We start from the raw sequence: 25,570 nt of genomic DNA, 5'->3' as shown, positions 1-25,570 counted from the left end.
CATTGATCTGCTAACACAAGGTAGACCCAAAGCCACAGCTAGTGCTCATCTTCCCTCTTTTTCACCCCGTGATCTCTCAACGGCTACACAGACCGTTCAAACAGAACACCATCAGATGTCAACAAGGGTTAGGCTGACAGCTGAACTTCCAGATGAGACAGTGGAGCAGCAAGAATAACTTTCCCCCCCCATCCATCTTTCTGTGCCACACTGCAAACGCCTGCTAGGTGGAGCAAGGACATAAGTGAACTACTTTTTTCCCCACTCACATACAAGTTGTGGAGGTAAAAAACTAGAAGTCAGAACCCTCTTCAGTCCCATAGTACAATGGATGCAAAGCAAACAGGTTTCCTGAACTTTGTATGACTTCCAATGAATAATCAAATACATTCAAGCATTATTCCAAAAATATGTCGTTCTTAAATGCAGTAATTTTTAATTTTTGGTACAAGAGACTGGGATCCCAATCTACCTATATACAGACAGCACAGAAGTACGAGAAAGTGTATCTAAGTCAAATGTCTTAATTTTTATTAAATTCAAAAACTGCAGGAAAAAAAAATCACAAGTTTCTAAGTACAAATAAAAACAAATCAGCTAAAATAAAATGGTTGTCAAGTTAAAACTCATTTTCCATAATTTTCCCTTCCTTTTAGCTATTGCCCAGAGTACCATGAGAAATCCTACAAGAACTTTAGAAATTGTTTGTATCTTACCAATATAGTAAACTCTAAGTTTACTACATAAAAAAGCAAACTGTTTAGGCACAAAGTGGCAGAAGACATAAGCACAAATATCAACCATGCTTCCTTAATTTGTCAGTTGCGATCCGGGTGTGCTAAAGACCTGCATGGTATTGTACTCAGAATGTCAGAGCTTACTTAACAAGGGCTCATTTTTTAATTCTATTTTTTTAATGTTAGCAGTTTGTTGTTGTCTTTTTTTCCTTCCAGAAAACAAGAGAGAAGCTGTTTAAGTCAGTGCTATACCTTGCTGGTCAGTGCCAGTGACAAAATGGGTTCCAGCACCAGAGAGCGAGAGGCCGAGAAGCTGTAGTGTGACACAGGACTGGTTCCTACTTGTGTTGCCAGTGTAATGAATAGTTTGGTGACCACCTGCTAAGGCAGCGTGACCAGCAGTCACATGCTATTTGAAGATATCAGCTGGGCTAGGTCATCAACTGCTCTCTCAACTGAGCAGTGAGCAAGGTGAACAACTTAACGTCTGCTGCTCTTCTAACTACACTTAAAGGAACTGTCAAACTGAAAACTAAACTGTAACAAAATTAAACCAAGCATTGTTCCATATTCCAGATTCTACCTTTTACCCATCACTTGATACTTGCCATTCTAAGAACAGGTGCAGTTCCACTGTCATTCATAAATACAAAAATTTTATTTGCACTTCATTAGTTTAGAAAGACCACAATGTTTTTCAATACCACAACATTCAGGACACACCAAGTTATTCAAATATGTAACTACTGATTTACCACAGCTAAACTAAACAGTGCATTTTAATAAAAGATATACCAAAGATATAATTCACAAATTCATTATCAGACAAAACCCTAAACACAGTATTTGCTTCATGGGAATAATTTCCACCATTAGGAAAGAAAATAACTTTACCTTAGGTTCCCTTCCCCCCAACCCTACAGATGTCCAGACAAATACACATATATATTCCTTACCACAGGAAAATGTATACTTTTTTTTTTTTTACAAGAATTTGTCTAGGACAGCAGCATTGCTTTTTATACCTTCTTTTAGAACTTGAATATATCTCCATTCTTTTATTGAAACTTAATGATTCTTGCAACCAAGTTTATGCTTATGGAGAAAATTATATATGCTATTTCAGAGTGCAACCTTCGATCTGCACCGGATGTGATGCCTTGGTATGCAAAGAAAGGGTGCAGCATTAAACAAAATAAATAAAAAGACTGCCAAAAATTAAACTTAGCTTTTCAATAAATCCAGTCAGCAGAGGATGCTACAGCCAAAAAACGTGTTCACTACATTAAAAGGAAACATAATGTTGATTATGGAAGCTTTGTACATAAAGTCCTCTGTTTTTAAAAAAATTGTCTTTAAAATAGTTAGCAAAGCACCATATACTTGTCTTCATACCAGAAGAGCTTCTGCCTGCCTGTTTATAATAACAAAGAACTATTACAACATTTATGTCAAGAATAGGTATAGATTTAATTTCTCCTCCTCCTCGACTGGAAGTGTGGTAAACCCCCACGGACTGTACAGTATTTATAACACTGGGGCAATGAATGAAACATCATTGTGAGGGAGAGGGGTAATAATTAAATGTTATAGCTGAATCCTACACAGGATTGCATATTTGCATATTTACAAGTTAGTGTGGAGCTCTGACTCGAATAACAAAGTGCAACAAGAAACTGCCAAATGATTGTAGTGCAGAGTAGTACAGATACTTTCTTTACCCTCCCGCTACTATTTTTCACTCTGTACGGAGTAACAAGTCAACAGCAACGGACATGTGGCCTTGGAGGAGGCAGTTCTGGTGGGATTTCTGGCTCTGGTTGCAGGGACAGGATACTGTTGGACAACTCATTTCTTATAACGTCCAGGGGCATCTTAAAGAAAAGAAAAATCACCTGTAAACAGTCATCTGCATAGAACTCAGCACAAACTGCTCATTTCAAGGGTCAACTGTCAGCACAAGCTGCTCGTTTCAAGGGTCAGCTGTCAGCCAAAGCCTCAATTTAAGGATTTTTTTGTTTTAATTAGTGAACTACATTCAAGTAAGTTGTGTTAAGAATTTCTTTCAGGAAAAAAGTTATGAGACACTGAAATAAAGCCACTCCCTAATCTAAGCCAATTACAATAACTCACAACGGAACTGTCAGCTCCCGATACATTGTGAGGTCATAGGAAAGCACAACAAATAGGAGCACACCTATACCAGATTCAACAGCAGCACTTACTAACCAAAGTGTTCAGCAGAGCCCGTGAACTACATCATACCCAGTACACAGTAACCAAAAAATTCACCTGACCGTGTGCACTTGCCCTCTATGTCCTCCCAACAAGTACCTGCAGTCACGATTTACACAGTGACCATTTAGGTGGCCAGAGGAGCTACCCCCTGAATATTTTACCTTTTTCAGAATGTCATCAACAAGTTTTAGAAATATTTCATCCACGTTAAAATTATCCTTGGCACTTGCTTCACAGAACCGCATCCCAGTTATTTGCTGTGCAAACTGACAGAAGAGAAAACAACTACATGAAGATATGCACAAACAACAATCAGCAAATACACATTCCTCATAAAACCTTTAAAAAACCCTATGACATTCCCCACGTCCTCAACTTGTTCAATTAATGATCCTGAATCTCCAAGGTACAGCAAATATTGCCACATACAGCTAACTTTAACTTAAAATTGGTTTACTGGAAGAGCGTGCTGCACTTTTCCAGACTTAAATCTGAGAAATTTGTGCCCTCAGTTGACGTGGATTCCTGCAGATTGCCAGAAAGCAAGGATTTTTCAGCAGAATTAATCTCAATATTATTATTAAAATGCAGAAAAGGGAAGCAGAGATGTAAGAGCTAACCTCCACTCTCTTAACAGAAAATGCTTCACTTCCACATGCATGATTGGTAGCCTGCTTGTGCAGGTCTGTACTGATAGTGTCCTGATCAAGATGGTGCTATGAATGTCATGCTAAAACATATTCACCTGTCTGGCTCCTTCCACTTTTGGAAATAGAAGTGAATAAAAGGAACATGAAAACAAAGGTGAGCTACCTAATTATGCAGGGCTGTTGCCTGTACTAGACCACTGCTGAAAAGCAAACATCTGAAAGAAGGCTCAGAAAGATGCCCCAATTAGATATCCCCATTTGTGATTCAAGTCTTCACTATATCCTCTTTCAGAGCCCAAAAAAGGAGTGCCCTCTGCACTACTGTGCACGGTAAGCCAATGAGTCCTTTTCATTAGAGGAAAGTTACGCTGCTCCAAAAGGAAAGCATGTAGCTGCACATTCTATAAACGTTAAGTAAATACCATATGGATTTTGACAGATCACCACCACCCTCAATATGCTCCTCAGGCCTGATGGTCCAAACAAGAGTAGCCATGGACTATGAGCAGCAATGCCACAGAAGTTTTGCTTCTAACAGCAACTAAACATTTGGTTAGACCTGTTCTTACCTTTTCTCCCTGCTGTCGAGTAATCTCTCGATCCACTTCACAGTCCAGTTTATTTCCAACTAACAGAAGCTCTGCATCTTCTGAAGCATACTGCAATTAAAACATTTTTAGTTAACTAAACGTAGAAACAAAAGATTTTGTAGTGCTAACACAATATTAAGAAAGGGCTATTCCTCTACTAAATAAGGAACACCTAGGTAATTTTCCTCCAAGCATTATTTCAGTAATTTTTAACTTCATTTTTTAAACTACATTCTTCAAATGTGACTTGAGAACCAGTTGTTCCAGTTTATCTAAGAGTGAACATAATGACCTTATTTCACAGACAGGAAAGAAACCTCCCCCCCCACCCCAATGCACAGGTAATCAAGTAACATTACAGGTTGCCACTGACACTTCTGAGACAGCTCTAGCTCAAGGAAGCAGGGATGGACAATCATTTTGCAAAAAAAAAGCCATATTAATGTTAAACACCACCTAAAGGAATACAGTGAAAATCAGGTGGCATTAATTTCTCTATCAATGGAATTACAAGCCTTAGAGAGTACCTTTGAGGGAAAAAAACCCTACTTTGTAAAAAACACATGCAAAAAGAAGATAGATAAAGGCCTACCTTATCAATCATTTTCATCCATTTTGGTAAATCGTCAAATGTTTCCTTCTTGGTGATATCATACACCAAAATAATTCCCTTGGCACTTCTGTAATAAGCTGAGGTAATGCTGTTGAATCTCTCCTGACCTGCTGTGTCCCTAAGAAGCAGCAGCAAACATTGGCACAAATATTTCACCAATTTGCAAAGTACAGAATAAATCTGTTTACATTTTAACAAAAGCACTCTAGATTGAACATTCCCTTCTATATATGTGAATATCAGGGGGGAAAATATATGGAGCAGTACTTTCAACGATAAAGAGGTTTTGGATCAGGACAACTTATCCCATACTAACTTCACCAAGAAAGGCCACCAAACAGTTCTACATGTGTCTGAGAATGAAGCTGTCCAATGAAAATGTACCAGCAGATGAAGCTGTTTTTGTGTTGTTGGTTGACTGGGCTTTTTTTAATAGGCCTGAGAAAATGGAAAAAAAAGGAAAGGAAAAAAAAAAAAAAAAGAGATGGATACATGCTTATCAAAACCAACACAGCCAGACAGCCAATTATAAGATGAGGAATGTATTGGTCATTATGATTCAAGCTTTCAGAGAGTTTTTCTGAGCAACTGCAGCAATTCAGCCGTGGTTCTAAAAGCTAACGCAGAGGCTACTGGCTGAAGGGAACGAAGAGAGCGAGCAGCCACTCTGTGGTATGGCCTTTGAAAGCAGATAGCTGGCTTTCACACCTACATCTGCAAATCTGAGGTGTTCAAATGGCATTTCCATTCTCATTTTCAGCACTGGGTGCATTTTAGTCAGGGTGCATTTACACTGGAGATTATTTTCCAGCAGGGGCAGCACCTTGCCTGTACTGGCTATGGCTCATATGCCAAATGAGAGGAGACAGAAGGGTGCTTTTTACTGAACCATGAAAACCTGTGAACTGCTTTTAATCATATCATCATGCCTGCTTATGGAAGATTTTTGACAGGTATAGTAAAAGAATAGCTGGTGCATACCCTCAGTCTTAAAATGTGACTGGTATCACAACCAGAAAATAAGCCACAGAGTGCTCTAAAGCAATGAAGCATTTTCTGCTGGAATTCAGCTCCCAGAGTCAATGGGCAATTTTGAAATTTCAGTGTTAAGTAAAAAAATAGACCAAAAATTAAGAGGGGATGGGAGAAACATGTGCATGTGTGTAGGGACTGAAAAGTTCAAAAGGAACTCTCTTCAACAGTCACATTTTAGACAAGAGGAGGAAGAAGAGGGTGAACTTGGGAATGAGATTAACAATGGAGACCCAAAACGCTTGTTACCAAAAAAAAAAAAGTTATGTTCACAAAATGCCACATCAATTGTTTGTCCTGAAGAACTAATTCTTTTTAAAGTTCACACACAGCAAATAGCAGAATAAGCTATCACAAACCTATCTTGCTCTTCAACAAATTTTAAAGGATCTTAACTAAATCAGTTTAAAAGTACTTCACTTGGTCCTGAAACTGCCACAGGTGTACTTGATAGCCACAAATCTTTGCTAGTGATTTCAAAGTAAAGCAGTGGCCACTAGAAAAAGATTTGAGAGCTCTGCTTTTTAGCCTGTGGAAAAACATTGACTAATAGATCACTGCAAGCCAAGGGCATTGCAACACAAGGCAGAAGAGAACAAATTCCTATTACATCCAGTTTTATTTTGTTTTAATTCAAATCCCATTCTCTACTCAGAACTGCAGAATTACATTCATACAAACCTTTGGGACCCCACAAAAGGTAAAGCCAGGTAGCCTGTTTCAATAAGGTGAAGCTCTAGTAATATTTGGGACCAGTTTTAGATGGTTAGTTGGTTGCATATCACTAAGAAGTCATTTTTATTAAAGCAATACAAGTTCTGGCAGCTGAAATTACATACAGAAATATTACTCAAAGCAAGCAATCCTGTTTTTCTCTTCCAGTAAGTCAGATTTATTTTTGAAAGGTCCTTTGGACACTGTCTCCATGAAAAATTTAAAAATGGTAGTATGAACCGTTGATTTTCCACATATGGATAACATTGCTTCAGTACTTATGAACAGACTTCTCAGAATGATGACCTTGCAGAGCAGCCCCTGCCATCTGTTGCCACTGTCTAGCGTCTGATGAAGCATACTAAGGATGGGATCCCTCTGGTTCCATCGTTTTGAACAGACATAACGAGGCAGCAGGTGGAAGGGTGTACCTGATGTGGAAGAATGCATCAAATCTAGCTTTGACCAGAATAATGGAAGAAGTTGCCTTTTTTCCCACCCTGGCTGGTCTCCCCTCTCTTCTCTGAGGCCCTAGTGGAACGCAGAAATAAAGAGAGGACCAGGCTGTGCCTATGGGTCAGTGCTGAGGACCTTTAACGACTCCATCACAGAGGGGATACCAGGGTACCAGATCACTCAGTTCATAAATTAGGAAAACAGAAGGAAAATAAATACACTAATCTTCAACAGCCCTCCCTGAAGAGAGTCATCATCACAGTGGATACGCCTGTGGGCAGGCAATGGACCCAACTACACAATGTTATACTCTGCCACTCAGCTACCTTGCTGATTCCCACATTTCCCCTAGCTTGCCAAGTGTTGTATCTCTACCTCCAAGTCTACCTGGTATCATCAACCTCTCCTCACCCCACAATGCCCTTCACAAGGTTACAGTATTCCCAGGCTGCTGCTCCTCTGGCTGCCGTACCCTCAGGTCCTGCAGTCCCCATCACGTAGTTCATTCACCCAAGCATCACACAACCTGCAGCCTGGCTTGCTGGCTATCCGAGACACACCACCTGCTGTGGCCACTTCAGAATGCCCAAGGACAGCCTGGCTGCCCACTATGAATGTTAGATGGCCAGATGGCCACTGACTGTCACCTGCCAGTTGCATTAACTACAGTGGACTATGGCTGACTTACTTGTCTTGCTTCAAGTCACTGACTTTCCCACGCTTCACACAACCAGTGCCTCCACTACCACAGAGTTTAAATGAAACCAGTTAACAGGTTTCTGACTGTAAGCTTGATACTATAGCCTTTCTGTTCTTTAAAAACTGGAAGAAAATACACTGAATTTGCAGTCTTGAACGTCACACTAACATTGTACTAGCCTTCAAATAGCTAAGTAGAAACTGGAAAACCATTTCTGTAGTAAGTAGATTTAGAATGTAACCCCTAGCTACCTAAATAAGCTGCAGTTTGAGAAGAGTATCATCTTCTACCAGGAGCTATCTCTTCTTTTCCATGAAAATGTGCAGTAAATTCTTCCAATATTGAGGAAAAATGACACCCCCTAACACAGAGCTAACATGAAAAGCATATCCAACTTCAAATGCCTTCCTTTCACGTGCAGTGCTGGTGCAATTAAGTTTCTTACACTATTTCCATCGTTGCATCACACACCTACAGATGAACTATATCTAGTAAGGGTAGCTATTAAAGCACAAATGGAAAGCTGGAAGAGATAAGCATTAGTGGACCAGACCTACAGTACACAACTTTATGAATTTCCTATGTGATATTTTGGTTCTTTATTTGCTCTGGTCAGAATCAACATAGTAGAATAAATCAGCTCCATTTAACTCAAGTAATAACTTCCTACAACTTCATTGATGATTTCACATGACTGAAAAAATATACAATAGATTACTTCTCCTTTCATGCTAAAAGTTGTTTTCTCATACTGATTTTTTCAGTACATTTTTTTAGTGGAAAAACACTGGCATTTCTAAATTGTAACCAGAAACATATAGAATGTGACTCCTTGACCATCTAAAATCTGCAGTAACAAAAACCCCACTGCTTGACTTTGCTTTTCTGCTTCCAAAATGGAAAGTAGACATTACTCCAACAATACAAACAAACATTACACCAAGCAAAAGCAAATAAAAAACCCCCACATAAAAACCATTTTCAAGTCTTGATTTGTCATTCTCACTATTTCAGACTGCATGAATTAAGATACAAATACAGTTAATCTTAATTAAAATAGGTTTTGACAGTTTTTTATTTTACATATTTTTGTGTGTATGTCTAAAACAGTTGCTTGAAACAGACTAAAAACTGTCTTTGGCTCTGAAGTTAAATGAAATTTTTACGAGTGGCGGTGTTAAGTGGCAATAGAAAAGAAAATATTTTTAAACAAAAATTTAAAATTAATTTAACACTTTCACGTGCTTTGTGCTTTTATGGAACATACAGGCAACATTTTAAGAAATGTGTTTAAGTCATTTTAGAAGTTAATTCTACTTGTCAAGCTGAGCTTTTTCCTCCCATAAAACCCCACAAATATATATATTTAACATCTTTTATTATATCAAGTAATTTATTTCAGAGGTACTGAATAGAAGAACTACATTCTGTTATATCCCAGGACAGTTGAGCTTTTTCTCAGATTACTCCACATCCCAGAGATTTTTCCAACAAAGCTATTGTCCATTATAAAACACTGAGAAATTAGAAAGTATGCCAAGACAGTCTTAAGGGTCAAGTGTAAGAAAGCCGCTGCTGGACTCAAAGTGACACTTTAGAGCTGGATGTTGTGTTCATGGGTTTTATCATATTTTTAAATATTATCTCTTTACATTGTGGGTTTTTTCCACCATTTTACCAGGGTTTCTCACAGGAATAATGGTCATATCTCAGCAATTTTTAGTTTTCAAAGTTTCCTATGTCCTACTAGCATATTCTCAATATGTGGAAAATAATGGTTTAAATATCTCTTTTCCAACAAAACATCTCTCCTACAAAGTATTTATCCAGCATGAAGAAATTGTTCAATAAGCTTAGCACATTTCATAGCAAGAATTTATATCAGGCATACAGTAGCATCTCCATATCAGAATTTTTTGTTACCTCTGTCAGCTCCAGCAGACCCTGGCTAACAATTGCTGGCTCAACTGCCAGCTTTGTGGTGATAGGTTTCCAAACAGGGACAGATGATGGATGAAGACATGCCACTAACATTCAAGTGTTAGGTGACTGGTGATACCAAAGATGAAGCAGCAGTTAACTCAGAGGGAAGCAAGACAGACACATGGTGTGACAGAGTTGATGGTGACCTGCCAAGAGGAGTTAGTAAACTGAATTCACTGCGTCCATGTAGTTAAGAATGAGAAACCACCAGAACACCCCAAAAGTGTAACAACAAGTGTGCTAAGAGCTGCTTTCCCCCTCTATAGATTGTTAGCGGCTTTAACAGTTTAACTACAATGCCAATTATGAATCAAGCACTGTTAATAAACCAAAGCTAAGCTTCTACATAGCAGCATGTAAGATTAATGTATAGAACGCAGCTGGCTTATTCTCTCAGAACAATGTTTATGTACTGTACTACTCTGCAAAACAAAGGTGCTCTTAAACTCACTAATTTTCAAACAATATAATTTGTATTAATCACTGACAAGGAGAATCATTATCAAGAAGCATGTAACCTACTCCAGAAAGTAAAAGCTTATCTCAGACTGAGCTTTCTGTAGTAGAACATAAGTACCAGTTAAGCTATAGAGTTTTATTTGTATGTGATCCTTCTAACTCTCAATGCTGTTAGAAGTGGATATAATTCACTTAATCTTGAATGCTCCTCACTTTAAAGTTACTTAATAGAAAGTCAAAGAAACCAGAAAAACAAATTTAGAAAACACTTCACAGTTGTTTGTATAATTGCTGTTACAATTAAGGTCAGTTTTAAACAGCCCAGAAAAACACCTCAGTGTCTATTTAACAGTCACCTTTTGTTGTTTGTAGAATTTCTGTTCTATTTCTTGTGTAGTAAAAGGGGCTCAAGACCTCTGTGATGCATTAAAGTTTCAGTAATTACATTCATGTCCTATTTCTAACTATATCTCTCCTTCTCCTCCTTTAGCCTCAGAAAAATCTAAAAGCTATTTGGTTTTGCTTAAGTCTTGTGGGAATGGAAGAGAAGAGGAATAGGGTAAGAGCTAAACCAGCTTATAACAGTTAATAGTATTAGACAAGCATATTAATTCATGCTAGAACATAAAAATTAAAACATACTGCTGGTTGCACGTTTGTTTTACTTACCAGATTTGTAATCTAATTTTCTTTCCTCTTAGCTCTACTGTTTTGATTTTAAAATCAACACCTATAAATAAAATACAGTAAACAGAAAAGGAGGAATAAGAAGCAAAAGTAACGAGGGTGTAATTATTATTTTTGTGATAGGTTGTTTTGTTTGGGGGTTTATTTTTTTTTTTAATATATATCAACTTGTAACAGTCTGAACAAACAGGAGGGTTTGCATCACTATGGGTCACCTCAGGGAAAGTCACAGGGATTTGATATGAGCTGTATGATCTGTGAGCTATCCAATTCGGCAGCATCACAAGGTAAACCTTCCACGTTGTGCAACCCTTCCAGAAGCAAGTAAAACCCAAGCAACAGTAAAGCAGCAGGCACAGTATGTTTGTTTCTCCCCTGTTCACCTTGACTGTCAAGGACAAACCTGCTCTACTTCCAACTGGCACAGATGCCCTGGAGGCATCGAGCAAAACCAGCCCTTCCACATCAGCCCTGCTGTCTGTGAAGTGGGAACAACACACATCTGATTTCCACCCTGGATGCTTAGCATCTGTCAAGTTACTAAAGTGCTGTTAATTGTGGTTGTTTTGTGAAGAAATTTGTCAGCACTTTCGTTCTTACTTCCTGCAAATATATTAGCAAAATGCTTAGAAAGGGTATTGGACTTCTAAAATTTCAGTTATACCTGTATGGTACTTTTATCCATCGTCACAAAACTCCAGCCACATTTGAAAGCATCCCAAGTATCACAGATAGAACCATGAAGGCCTTAGTATACAGAAAAATCTATTAAAAAGATCTATTAAAAAGAAAATAACGCTGGCAATCAAAACATAAGACTGGCTAAGGTCAAATCATACCTGAACACAAAATATTACCACCTCAACTACAAGAGTATTTGAGGGTGTAAGTGCCTTCGAATATCACAGGTTTCATAGATTGTGAACCTATTCATTTTAGTATACACTTATATGGAGATTTTTGCTTCAGTTCTTCCCTCTGAACACCATGCCTCCTAATAGTGCTACCTCAAAAAGGGGGAAATAAAAAGACAAGAAGAGAACATGATTCAGACCGGTACACTTAAGCTCACACGGAAGTGTAGAAGCATAGTGTGTTAGAAAGACTTTTGATATTTCACACACAGTTGTGAAGGATAGGGATGAAAGTAAAGAGAAAAAAAAATTTAACAAAAACTACACATTTTCCTAGAGTCTACCCTTGGTAAAGGCCAAGTGTCCCTGCTGATGTTGTTAGTCAAGGCTGGACTGTAGTTTGACAGAAAGGCCCTTTTGCAAAACTTTTCAAAACTCCTGAAAATGTAGGTAAAGTTAAAAACCAAAAATGCATTTTATATCCTTAAAACCAGTTACACATTGTTAGGATGGCATTTATTTCAAAGTGCTTTTAAACATAACAAAACTGTAAAAACTGTAAAGTTGTTGGTATGAGACAATAAAATGGACTAAGATTTAAAACTGCCCCCCATACACTTTACTAATTGAAATGTAAAGGATACATTCTATTTTTAGTTTGCAAAGCAGGTTGCCATTGTTCAGCTAGACTAAATAAACAGAAGGATCACTGATCTTCATTTTCCTGGAGAAAAATCCCTTCTAACAGCTTGCAGTTGCACAATACATAGCAAAAAAAGTACTGGTTATCACCACAGCATTTGTTCGCCTTCTCTGTGTCCTTAAAAGCATCCAGCACACTTACTCACCAATTCCTGTAGAGCTTTTCAGGACATCTGATGTTTATACTTCACTTACCAAAATATACCCCATTCAAACCCCAGTAGGGTTCTCAGGCAATACAGGAACTGGAGCGATAAAACTGATTTGTATTTTACAGCCTCCAATTAAATGGAAATTTTCAAGTACTTATATGCAAATTGAGAAAAAAATACTAGAATTATTAAAATCTCAGAGCATTTATTAATCTTAGCTTTAAGAAATATTTTCTATGCTTTTGAAAAAGCACCATCTGTCTCAGTGTAAAAAAAAAAAGCAGAAGTGAAATGATCCAGCTAAGCCCTATCTAAAACCTGGGAAATAAGAATCCTTGTATTACTGTTTTTCTATCAATGAGATATTTTTTTAAAGAAACACACATCCATTTCTACTGTTTTCTCTATATAAACAGATTTAAACTATAAAATGTACCTGTTAACGATTGCAGCTTTGTCTACTAGGGAGCAACTTAACTTGCTAAGGAGATAACTAGCATTAACTGAAGTTGCTTCAAACCTCTCCCTTCGTCAAGTATGACTATAATTGTCCCCACATCTCAACCCCAATTCCCAATCCTGCCATTATCTCAGACAACATACTATACAATTTGCCATTCACCCTAGACATCTGGCTTTTCTCTCCCACAGAAATATGGCTAGAAAAAAAAAAAAGAATCTATGATGCTGATACAGGTGGATATACTCATCTTAGGCCAACAATTATTCTTGGAGCGGAGCTTGATCTGAGCACTGAGAGAATACCGCTCTGCTGTGTAAAGAAAAGGTCACACACACACAAAAAAAGTAGTCTAAAACATGCCTGATCCAAAATTGTGTATTAAAAACCACAACAGGAATTTCATACAAGCTTCACTAACTTTGTCAACAACATTTTTATTTTTACAGAAGTAGATAATACACTGCTGTCCTATATAAACCAAGGGGGAGAAAAGTTTTGCTGTATTCTTTAAAAGGAAATATAATGAACTATGGAGAGAAAATCCAGCTGTCCCAGTAAAGTAAATTTTCAAGTTGGGAATTCCTGGGAATAGTAGGCACAACATACGAATAAAATGAAGTAGGAAAAAAGCGTCTAGATATTAAAGAACGAGTTTAAAAATAAATAATATGCCAGCAGCATTCTGCTTTCAAAGGCAGATCTTTCTATTACTGATCTTAAAGTCATACCATGAAACATCTCCCTACTGTTAAATTCTGCAACAAAGAACGCCACCAGGTAACAGTTTTGGAAAAGCAGACTCTTCTACAAAACTATTTGAACCACTTAACACTTAAGCCAGATAGCTTGCCAGAACTAAGCAAAGGTTGCTTTTTATAATTAGTAACGCTCTGCAAGTATCACTGCAGTACCAAAAGCTGCCAAATGCCTGCCAAGAAAAAAGGAAAACAAATCTGGCAACTTTCCTTTTGCACATGAAGAAACAAATTCCTAAGCCTGTCCAGTTTCATTACAATGTTTCATCATAGACGTGCCAAAGGTAGTGCTTTGAATTTATATACAAATTAGTAATCTAATTAAAACAACAGGACAATCATTTGTTTTCCACCTTAATTTCAAATATCATCTTGAGTTAAGAAAAAGTTGAATGAAACAAATTATTTACCTTGATCAGCATCAATGAAAATACCTAATTGAAAAGCTTTGCTATCTATATACAATTACCCCAGTTGTTAAAACAAGATGAAAAACTGTTCACATTCTCTGAAGCCAATCAGGAAATTAAGGATTTCAACTATTACAGATAAGAATTATTAGTCACACGGAGAGTTGGACAACTGCACCTTTTCATTCAGTCTTACACATTCTTTGTGCTTGCAGTCGTAGAACACGAGATTTGGACCAACTGCTGAAAACTTCTGTTCTGAAAAATAGCTGTGCGGTTCTTTTAAGCACCTCTGTTCAACACAGGGCAGAGAAGGGATTAATTCTGCTCTTAAAAAAACCCACCGTTTTCCAAAGAAGCACTTTGCAATACTACAGTGTTGATGCCAGCAATATTTGAGAAACTGAAATTCTTTAAAATCTCTGCTTCAACAAACTGCAACAAAATTTAGGGTTGCTCCAAGACAGATGTGTATTCCTCAGTCTTGTTAATCTAAGAGTTGTTAAGTACAGGCACGTTCTTGGGAAATTTTCAAGTTCTACTCTGTTAGTAATCATATTGGTATTCCTTGCAGCTACTACTCCCTTAAGGCAGATCCCAAACCACAAATAACACCCAAGTTTATTAAACGTGTGCATTTTTTTCTGGGCTCATCCCCACCAGAGGCTGCCCCAGTCTGGAAGCTATATAGCTGCACAAACAGCTAGTGGTCAGCTAGGATGCCTGCACTGACAGACAGGACCTGCCAGCCACAGTGTAGCACACTACTAGCACAGTTACACCAACACGGTCCCCACTGTGCGCCTCCAGATACGACAGGTATCCCCTAAAAGGATGGCAACAACAGCTAACACAAACAAGCCACTTAAGCATCTCACGTCCTTCATGATGCAAACAGAACCGAGGCTGTGGGGTTTTTATATATAGTTCAATAAAATAAGAGAAATCAATAATCACTGTTCACAGCTGCATTAAATCTGAACAACACATCTTATTTCTAAAAAGTTTCAGAGGCTCTCTTCAGCTGCTACAACTTCAGCAAACTTTTGCTGGTTTCCATTTTAGATGCCTGCTGGCTAACTTATTGTCAAGGAATAACCAATGTACACATGCCACCAGAGCCAACACGTACATACTGAGGCGTGCCCTTTACCAGGTCACTGGGATGCGAGGGGAACTAAAAGGCTTATCATAATCTCCCCTGTCATTAAAGAGTCAGCCTCCTCTCCATGCATCAGGCCTGCATGGACCACACGCAAATCAATGCACTCGGTCTCTCTAAAATTATTGCACCACACCAGGAGTAAATCCAGAACACCACCTCTCTTTATGAATTAAAGGAGTGCTTTTCAGGTGTCAGATTCTGACCTCTGTTTTTCTCTAGAAAGGCCTTTTCAGGAATCCAAATGCACAGCCCATACATATATAAGAACTAATGAAAAAGGCATAAGAACACAGATCTCTGCCTCTTGTTTGGGTTTCTGATTTTGTAACTATTAAGTATTTCAAAGTATACTGATTCAGCTTGCCTTAGCACTTAAAACTATGAATATGCTGCTGCCTTCTCCCCACAGGCTAGGTAAATAAGGCATTAAGTACAGCAGCACTTACATGATGTAAGGTAGGATTATTAAAGTCTTTCGAAATTTTATATAAAGCACATTGTTTTTGTTAATAGCACATGAACTTTAGATTAAATATATGCTTCATGAAAACACAAACAACAAGTACAACATGTGCTCAACTGAAACTATATTTTTTACTGGGGAAAATAAAGGGCTAGTAGAATAGAAAGAGTTTTTTCAAGGTGTATCAACCACAGAGTTAAGCAAACTGTCTGCAGTCCTTTCAGATATAACAGCCATAAAAAAATAGGGAAAAGACACTCAAAATAGAAGTGCACAAATGAAGTTCTACATAAGGGCAAGTTGGTGAGGATGACGTATCTTGTCACTGAACCAAACTTGAGACTGGTCCAAACTTGAGACTGAAATCCAATAAAAAAAGGAAGTATAGCCCAGAACAGATTATAACATACTAATTTCTCACCCAAAACAGGAACTGAAAGTTATCTTCTAAAGCACAAACATTAACACACACAACTGGGTCTAGCCTCTCTATTCAAAGCTAAAGTAATTTTAGAAATAAAACAAATAGTGAAGAAATGTCTTTCTATGCATTTTGCATTTTTTTTTTGTCTTTTTCTAAGTGGCAGAAAAAGGATGTGGAACTATTTTTCTTAGTGCCCACAGAGTGACCTTTCGCAGGCCAAGATTTCCTGATAAAGGAAGAACTGGGAAAACAGAAGTAAATAGAGCACCAGAAAACCCCCTCCAACTAAAATCAATTCCAATAGATTACATTTCAAGGCCTATTAGTGATTTGCATCAAAGCAATTCCATCAGTGAAAAATAATCGGGCCACATTTAAAGAAATACAATCAGTTTAAAAATTGAGAGGTTGTATACTAATTAATCATTAGAACAGACATAAATAAGCTGTCATAGCCTTTGAATTAACTTGGACACCTGACAACACTATACAGACAAATTTTCTTACTTCCAATACAATTGGTAACTGAGGTCACGAGCTTTTTGAAATAAGGACCATCTTTGTTAGTCCTGGTCTGTAGCTAAATAAAATATACTATACCTATCCAGAAACTACTTAAGTGAACAAAAAGATGCTCAATAGCTCTGATGCCGATTTCTACCATCTTACTTTGGGGGGGGGCATGGAAGCAAGCAAGAACAGAAGGCACATAGGTAGCACAGGGGTCGGTTACAAAAATTTAGGAAAAAAACCCCACAAACATTGTATCTTATTTTAACTGAAGTGGTACAACATGCAGGTAATTTTAAAACACACTGAAGTGGAAATATCTTTCACAAACTGCATGTTATAAATGCAAAGAAGATTTTTAAAAAGAGATTTGTAAGCACTGTCTGGAGCCAGTGTGTGGGTTATTTTAAAGGCAGGTATACTACACTGCCCATAAAGCTTCAGCATGTGATTCCAGAGCGATTAACATACAGACATTTGAGACTGCTCTCCTAAAATAAAAGCGTACCCATATCTCTCCGCAACTGTGCTACAGAGCAGAATGAAACAGATACACCAACAACAGAAAAAACATCCCAAATGTTTGGTAATGTATACGCAGCAGCAAAATTTTGAAGATTTAATTATAATGAGTTTTAGGAAACTGTCAGGGATTTTTGAATGTCAAACCTACAGCTTCTAAAAATCTCCAATACTTGGTGCTTTCAAACTCAATGAGAATGGAGGAAGTTATTTCTTTACAGTCTCATGGACAGTAAAATTACAAAGCCTTCCACAAAATATTAAGCTTTTGACACTATTTACAGTACTAAGTTCAAAGCACACATCAAAATTTTTATAACCAGAATGAGGTGGTAGAGGAGCTTGGAAGGAATAAGACACTTTGTGCCTTCCTGAACAAGACTTCTAATTATAGAACAGGAACACACAGAGAGCTACTAGTCTACAAGTATCTGACCTGAAAGGAAACTGAATGTAAAAAAAAAAAAAAACCCAGACATTTCATGAGCAGCACTAACCAGGTTTAAAAAAGGCAGAATCTATTTCAAAATGAGCCTGAATTCAGCATTTTGTTTTGGGATCAAGTTTCCCACTCTTTGGGATATAAGAGGAAATAAACTGTGAAAGTATTGCTACATGCTGGTAAACAGTTGCAATCTTAACAACTGGGAATACTAAATTATCTTTCTTGTTTGAGCACAGCAAAGGCAGTTTACAAAGACTTCAGGATTTTTTTGGATGAAAAACACTGAAGTGTCTGCCTGTTCCATTTTATACTCTAGCTAAACCCACAATTATTCTACACAGTGCATGCCCTATTGTCAGAAAAGCTCACAATTCCCAGAAAGAAGTCAGTCCATAATTGAGAGTCATATGGCCCTACTTGCTATTTTTTTCCCCTTTGCTACTGACACGCTCAGCTGTTCACAGCAGAGACTGAGCTTGACAGCTGCATTCCACTCTCCTTGCAAACCAAGCTCCACCTTCGTCACCATTCAAGTGGCCTCTTCATTTTGCCCATTGTTTTACCCGTGCATTCTCATCTGTGTACTGACCAGGGACTACAAGGTTCTCTGGCAGTTCTGCCCTGTTGATATAACCCAGCACTTGAACTTTTCTATCAGCTGAAGTTAACATCTAGTTTACATATAAAGAAAACAAGGTCAATTTCAAAGTTACTCTTCTTCACAACTTCTTGTCAAAACACCCACAACTTCCCCACACCCTATTCCTGAACCCTGATAATTTACACAATCTACATTCTCCTATTTCAGAATACAGTTTCCTTACCCTCTGAGGATTCAAACGATCACACAGAGGAAACAATCACTGACTACACCAAATGCTGGAACACACGCTTACGTGACACATGGGCAGCAGCAAACAATGACGTGCCAGGTGCTTTCAGTCGCTGCAGACTCCCGCGTCCACTGCAAGCGCCAGCACCGCTCCTAAGCTGAAAGGCAGCTTCCAGGGAACTCAGGCTTCCGTTTCAAGTCCCATGTTTCCTACACTTACGGTTACAGAGTTGCACGCAAAGAAGGCAAGTTCCTACACGCTCCCTAACTGCCTCAAGGTTTTTGTGCTGCACAGAAAACAATCCTGTCCCAGTCTCCAGCCTCCTGCTCGCCTCTGTTTGTGGTTTGTCAAGGAATTGCAGCACACCATTAATCAGCTGTTTGTTCTGTTTACATTCTGCACCAGCCAAAAGGCCAATATGTAACAACAGATAGATATTAACACCCTGCACATGCAAAGGTAGGTCCAATTCTCACAGAAATACTTACAAATGATCAGAACTTTCTTCTTCTTCTTTTTTTTTTTTTTTTTTTTTTTTGTAGAACAACAGAAAATTCTCAGTCTGATTACAGAGCTGATTTTGGGTATAAGGCAAGGAAATCTTACTGCTACTCTATCAGATGTGCTAAAGCAAGAGACATCTATTTCTTTCTTCCCTCTTCTCACCCTAAGTTTCCAAGTTTTCAGTGCCATCTGATGGAAGAGGAAAAAAAATCTTTAAAGAAAAATCAGAATTAATTGTACTTGTCAGAAAGAGCCCACAGGCTGATACAAGTGCAGCAAAGAGAGAAACGTTCTTCTAGTTGATGCAGGATGTTTTTCTGAAAATGTTATGTGGTTGTTTTTCATCTCAGATTACATCAAATAACGTGACTTGGTTTAAAAACAAATCCTTCAATACAATTTACTCAAAAAATATTTTTAAATGGTTAGTAAGCCACATACCATGTTTATAGTGCTTGTGAGAATAAATACTGACTAGCTAACTAAAAAAATTAGGCGACACTTAAAGGGCTGTTCTGAAAAGTCATCGATACTTTTAAAATGAATGGGCCGATATCTTTAAGTGAATATAATGTTATAAGACAAGCTTATGGAAACGAAACTTAACATTTATGTTGTAGGTCCAACATTTTTTTAAGGATATAGAATGAAGAAAGGGATTTGAATTGTAACAGAACCCCGAAACATATGTATACATACTGATATATATATATATAAAATTGTATCATAATTATGTGTGTACATATAACGTCAAAACCAGAAGCTGCCTTACTTAAGGCTGCTCTGACAAAAGGTAAACCGAAATTCTTCACCCTCGCTATTGTTTACATGATGGCTGTTTGGCATTTTGCCTGGGCATGGGTATTCTAAAAAGAACTGATAGGGGAAAATGACTGCTTGGAAGAAAAGGCTACAGAGCTTCATAAAGGTAATGAGTCCCCAACTGACACACCATTTCTCACCAACATCAAAGGAAGGTGAAACAAGGACAAAGGGCGTTTTTGTGAAGTCAAAGGACTCTTACAGGCAGTGCATTTGCATGCCACTCATCTGGATCCCACAGGCTAGGATTAGTCAAAAACAGATCACAGGTCTGACCCACAACAAACTTAGCTCAGTAGCTCTACCTATGTAAACCAGGACTGAAGTAAGCTTCAGGATTTACTACAAGCGGTGATGTAGCAGGCAGCATACACGGGGCACCCAAACTGCTCTGATATTCTCAAGGACAAGGACTCTTTCCTAGGATGCTTTCAGACCTGGTGGAAATGAGCTGAAGGACAAGACTAGGCTTCAGAAACTAAGCCAGCATGTAAAAAAACAAAGACAAAAAGCTTGAATTGATTCAAGGGAGTACAAGAGTCAGCTGCCTGAGAGGCGAGTCTCAGGTTTGTTTGGGTGAGCAGGAACCTCAAGTTCAGAGATTAGAGCCCAGAGAGAAGCGTAATGCCTGTGGCAGAATCAGATGGGCAGGAAATACCGCTGAGTACAGGAATCTTATAGATCTGTCAGGAAAAAAATACAGCAGAAGGACTGGGCATGAGTTAACATGTGGTGGATGCAGGCAGGACAGACAACCATGAGACTGAGCTGTAGCTGGGTAGAAGGTGAGAAGAGAGGCCTTTCGCGAAAAAGAAAGAGAAAGGCCATTTTAAAATGAACATATAGATCATAATAAAATCACCACGGAAATCTAATTAAGATCTATTTCTTTTGGGATAAGAACTACTTTTGGGGTGGAAAAATGGTGAGGGGAAGAGAAACAAAAGCAAGCACTCTTCTTTCACCTCCTAGCTTTGAATCTTCTCACAGATGTGGCAATAAGCATTTACCCACTAACTTTGGAAAGATCATCCTTTTTCATGCTGAATTTGGCATAGTTGTTTTTATTTGGTAAAGAGTCTGAAAAACCTTCATGTTACAGTTTTGGGTTCTGCTCCTGCGTGAATAATGCAGGTGCATTGGGTCAGGTAACAAATCATAAACAGATTTCTATTTAAAATGTGTTTAAATATATATATGTACCCACAGTTTGTTGACAAAGCTACTATGATGCCAGTATTACCCTCACATAAGCATTCTTCCATTAAACAAAAGAAGTTACCTTAACTACTCTGGATTTAACACTGGCATGAAGAGAACAGTTTCACATCATTGCTGATACTGAGGAACGTTTCTAAAACCAATTTCTTTCCCCAGACAAAGAACAAAAGTAAGTTACAGCCTAATAGTAAGAACAAACATTCAGACCCAGCACATAAAATTGTGAACAACAACATCTATTTCTCATCTGACAACCACATGCAAAAATCAGTAAATATTTGAGCATATTGAGTATTCTCAGTACTATGTAAATAGCAGATTAAGTAGACACGATATTCTGTGCAACTAATTTAATGCCCAAAATAAATACATCAAAAGAATTCTAGATCAACAGCACATTGTGTGCTGTTATGAATAATGTGCTGAAAGCTGCCAAGCTATTTTTGAACACTTTCAAAGAACTTCAGTATTGGAGATGAGAGAGAAGACATGTTGATGTGTTTTTATTATAGAATTTACTGAACCTGCGATGTAGTCTTCTTAAATTAGCATTAAAATACTGTATCTTTCTTAATCTAATCCACACCTCCCCTTTTCAGCAGAAAAACACCGCTTTTTGATGACACAGCATCATTATCATAAACAGCACTTAGGGACAGGAGACTGATGAAGTTTTTGGAGACTTGCAATTGTTCCACTGCTGGAAAAGTCCTCCAAGCATCCTGTATACTTTCATACAAAAGGTTGAGGTGTTAAATGTTGATCTGTTTGGCCCATACTTACACAGGTTTAGTATAAAAACATAAAAGGTTGAGTCAATTAATATCAAGGTAAGGGAGTAAATATTCTAGTATTCTGTTTAAAATACAGCTTCACTAACACAAGGTAGACACAGCGACTTTTACAGGTCCACTTGGTTACACAGCCTTTTCAAATTTACTCTCCAGGTATATTCAGTTTATGTAACTTCCTCTCAAATTGGATCGGTCACAGGATTTTTCAACAGCGTTTCAAAACACATTCTCCACTTGTGATTCTTGAAAAAAAAGGACTGCAGTAAGTGGTGACAAAGAGCGTTAGGGTTTCAGCTGTGTATTAAAGTCTGCACTCAGGTCACTTTAGAGCGCGGGTTATTTTCAATCTACGTGAAATGTAAACAGCAGAGGTGACTTTTTCTTACTCTGTAGTGCAAAAAAAACCCAGGGTGCATGCAAGCTGTCTGTGAAAGGCTCTTTTCATTTAGCAGTCAAAGGATCTTGGGGGGGAATCTCAACAGCTCTCAAGTTTAGTCAGAGGACCTTGAAAGAATGTCATTACTGTCAAGTCTTTTACGTGTATTTTGGCACAAGTAGATTTCCCTATGCTGCTTTATGTTGGCACACTTGGTATTTCAAACATTACATAATCTTCTGTCTAGCAGCATGCCACCATTTATTTCCTGTTTCTTTTCTAAAATAAGGAAGCTTCTCCACTTATCACTGCCTCTGTTATCTAGCAAATCAGTTTTGCTTAGAAGGCGCCAGAGTGGAAGTAAATCAGGGTCTAGGGTACCTCCTCTCACTTCCCAAAATTCACAACTGGAAACTAACCCTGGTGACAAAGATCAGCCGAGCCGTAAAAGAACCCTTAATGTTGGCCAACCCAACGATGATGCACATGCATTCAAAACACTACACAGACCTGAAGAATTTAAAGAATACATTCCACTGCTGTTCTTCCTTATCTGTATCATATTTAATTAAATCTGTCCAACTACAGAAGCCATCAGCATTTGTTCATTATAACACAACGCTTGAGGATTACACCTCTGGTATGCTACCACTGTCTTTCTAACTTCTGCGAGGTTGTTATCATCTTCAGAACCAAAATGTATCCACACTAACAGTGTTAATCTGCACTACCAAACTGGGACTTTTAGAGGACCCAGGAAAGAATGAAACAACTCATAAAACATACATTAAAACTAAATTAAGAGCAACTGCGTATTGTTTTGCCACATGAAGATAGTTTTGGATAGTAGCAATCCAGCTTCTAAAAGGCAATACGATCACTTTCCATCAGATATTCTAAGTTTCCTCACATTCCAAGCCACTATTAAGCTAAGTGCACGTATTTGCCAATGACGCAGACTTAACAACCGTGTTGCCGCAACACTCAGAGAGTTCAACTCCAAGGCTAGGACTCTAATAACAACACAGACTAGCCAGCTTGTTTTCTTCCCCTTACACATTTGTGTATTAAAAGACAGCAGGCATTATTAATAATTACCTCCAAGACTCGGCACAGATGACTAAAGCATGAATAAGACCGCACACTACAGAACTAGGAGGTTGCTCTCCAGTTAGTTCTGAGAGGAGCAAAACACAGTGTGCCCAAGAGGCACTGCTCTTTGAGAACCAAAACATTAACTTCCTCAGATCTAACATCGTGGAGGACTTCTTGATGAAGGCATACAGTGACCTGGAGTTAATCAGACTATGATCTGGAAGAGCATCTTAAGTCCCATCAACTACACTGACTGAATGCACACTGAAACTTTTCGACTCCCAAAATACTTCTGTTTCCCTGCACACAACACCTCAGACTTGAGCACAATAACCTGTTTTACCAACCTTTCCTAATTCTGTCTTAACAGGCAGTTAAGACAGAATTGTTTCTGCCTTAAAATCCTATTTTAAGACAGCTGATCTGAAACAGGGTACCCCACACCTTCTCGAAACTCGCAAAGGTAACTAGGACCTCCATGATCTTTCCTTCCAGAGCTGGGCAGCATGACACCAAGAGCTCCCTCACCATAACGCCACAAGCGTCCCACGGCTAAGGGTCGAGGAACCCAGGCGGGGCAACGGGCTCTGCCGGAGCGGGCTGGGCGGGAAAGGGACGGGGACCACCAGCCACCGCAGGGACGGCGGCCTGGAAGGCCCCTGAGGGGAAGGCCTCGGGCAGGCATGTTGGGAAGGGGCCCGCACTTGGGGGAAGGCGGGAGAGGGGCCAGGGAAAGCGGGACGGACGGGGCTCTGTGACGGGATGGGCACGGCAAGGGCATCTCCCTCCGACGGGACGGGACGGGGCGCGGCCCGGCGGGCTCCCTTACCCACGGTGGACTTGCAGGCCTCGCAGAAGGTGTCGTCGGTGAAGCGCTCCATGAGGCTGGTCTTGCCCACCCCCCGCGACCCGATGATGATCACCTGAAGCTTGAAGTCGGCCGGGCGCGGCGGCTGCTTCCTGCGGCGGGACTGCCCCCCGGAGAGCGCCGGCGACCCCCCCACCGAGCCCGCCCCGAGGTCCAGCCCGCCGCCCCCCACCCTGCGCTGCTGCAGCCCCGAGCCCGGCTCCATCAGCGACGCATGCGGCGCCGCGCTGGCGCCGCGCTCCCTCCCCGCCCCCGCCGCGCCCCGCTCTCCCGCCCTCCCCGCCACCGGCACCGACGACTGCGAGTCAGAGGGAGGACGGGGCAGCGAGGACGAGACGCGACCGCTGCCCGGCCCTTCTCCCGGCCCGGCCCGAGGGGAACGGGAACAGCAACAGGAACGGGAACTGCGCCGCCGCCGCCGGGAGCGGCGCGCCCAATCCCGCGCCCGGCCGCGCAGCGCCCTCTACAGCGCCGGAGCCGCGGCCCCGCGCCGCAGTGCCGGGGGCGGGGAACGGCCGAGCGCCCCGCCCTTCCCCTGGGCTTGGGCCGGCCGAGGGGTTCGGGCGCCGTGCTGGGCCGTGGCCGCGCCCGAGTGCACCCCGAACCTGTCGTGGGGAAGGCAGCCCAGAGCCCGCCCGGAGCGGGGCGGGTCCACATTGCGTCGGAGCCTTTAACTGCGGTGATCCGCCGCGGCCAGGCGGTGCGCGGGCGCCCGGTGTGAGCTCCGGTGGGCTAAGTCTGCCGCCGAGTCGTCCCACAGACCGCAGCCCGCGACATCGCATCGCAGTTCAGGTGTGGGCTGTGGGTGGGCTTTGCCCTCAGGTCCAAACCTGACCCCTGCGCACCGGCACGGCGTGGTCGTGGGCGCGCAGCTTGTCCTGACAACCGGCCGTGCCCGTTCGGGTGTTGTAACTCCCGAGCAAGGGGAAAAACCGGCATCGAGGGGGAAAAAAGCGACATAAATCACGTGGAGGAAAAAGTGACATAGACCGTGAGAAGGAAGATGATCCGGGTGAGCGTCGCTGGACGTAATTTTTGAGGATATTTCGGCCTTTCCAGGCGCGGGGAACCGAGGCTGGACAGAACCCAGGTTGTCCGAACTGCCAGGGGTAGGAAGGAGCCGCGGTTGTAACGGGGGTCTGCAGGTAGCTGCAGCATTCCTCGGAACATCGGCGGTGAGGGCAACCAAAGCCCGTGGGTGTCTGAGAAACTTTGGTCCCATTTTCCAGATTCTTGCCACTGAGGAAGTTCCACAAGGGAATAGCAACTTGGGCTTTGCACTCAAGGAAAACCATTGCTGTGCAGGAATGACTTTTTCAAGAGCAGTTTCCAT

The 25,570-nt window shown here is 40.2% G+C and overlaps 1 protein-coding gene across 2 annotated transcripts; it reads right to left on the bottom strand.

Annotated features, from left to right (window-relative positions):
* Window positions 1–508: 508 nt before the first annotated feature.
* RAB12 (RAB12, member RAS oncogene family) lies at window positions 509–24,442 on the bottom strand (the record flags this gene model as incomplete). 2 transcript variants are annotated; one of them, XM_084279957.1, is made up of 6 exons in its annotated part: window positions 509–2,611; window positions 3,137–3,241; window positions 4,195–4,284; window positions 4,808–4,946; window positions 10,842–10,902; window positions 24,199–24,442. In XM_084279957.1, the coding sequence occupies 6 exons, from the start codon at window positions 24,440–24,442 to the stop codon at window positions 2,498–2,500; spliced, it is 753 nt and encodes a 250-aa protein (XP_084136083.1). In that variant the 3' UTR covers window positions 509–2,497. The 2 variants fall into 2 exon arrangements, with proteins under 2 accessions (XP_084136083.1, XP_084136084.1); XM_084279958.1 differs by lacking the exon at window positions 24,199–24,442 and adding an exon at window positions 19,046–19,392.
* Between the last annotated feature and the right edge of the window lie 1,128 nt (window positions 24,443–25,570).

Source organism: Gallinula chloropus (genome assembly GCF_964237585.1).
Source record: "Gallinula chloropus genome assembly, chromosome: 2".
Taxonomy (NCBI): domain Eukaryota; kingdom Metazoa; phylum Chordata; class Aves; order Gruiformes; family Rallidae; genus Gallinula; species Gallinula chloropus.
Note: the sequence above shows the minus strand (reverse complement) of the source record. Positions and strands in the feature narration are given on the sequence as shown.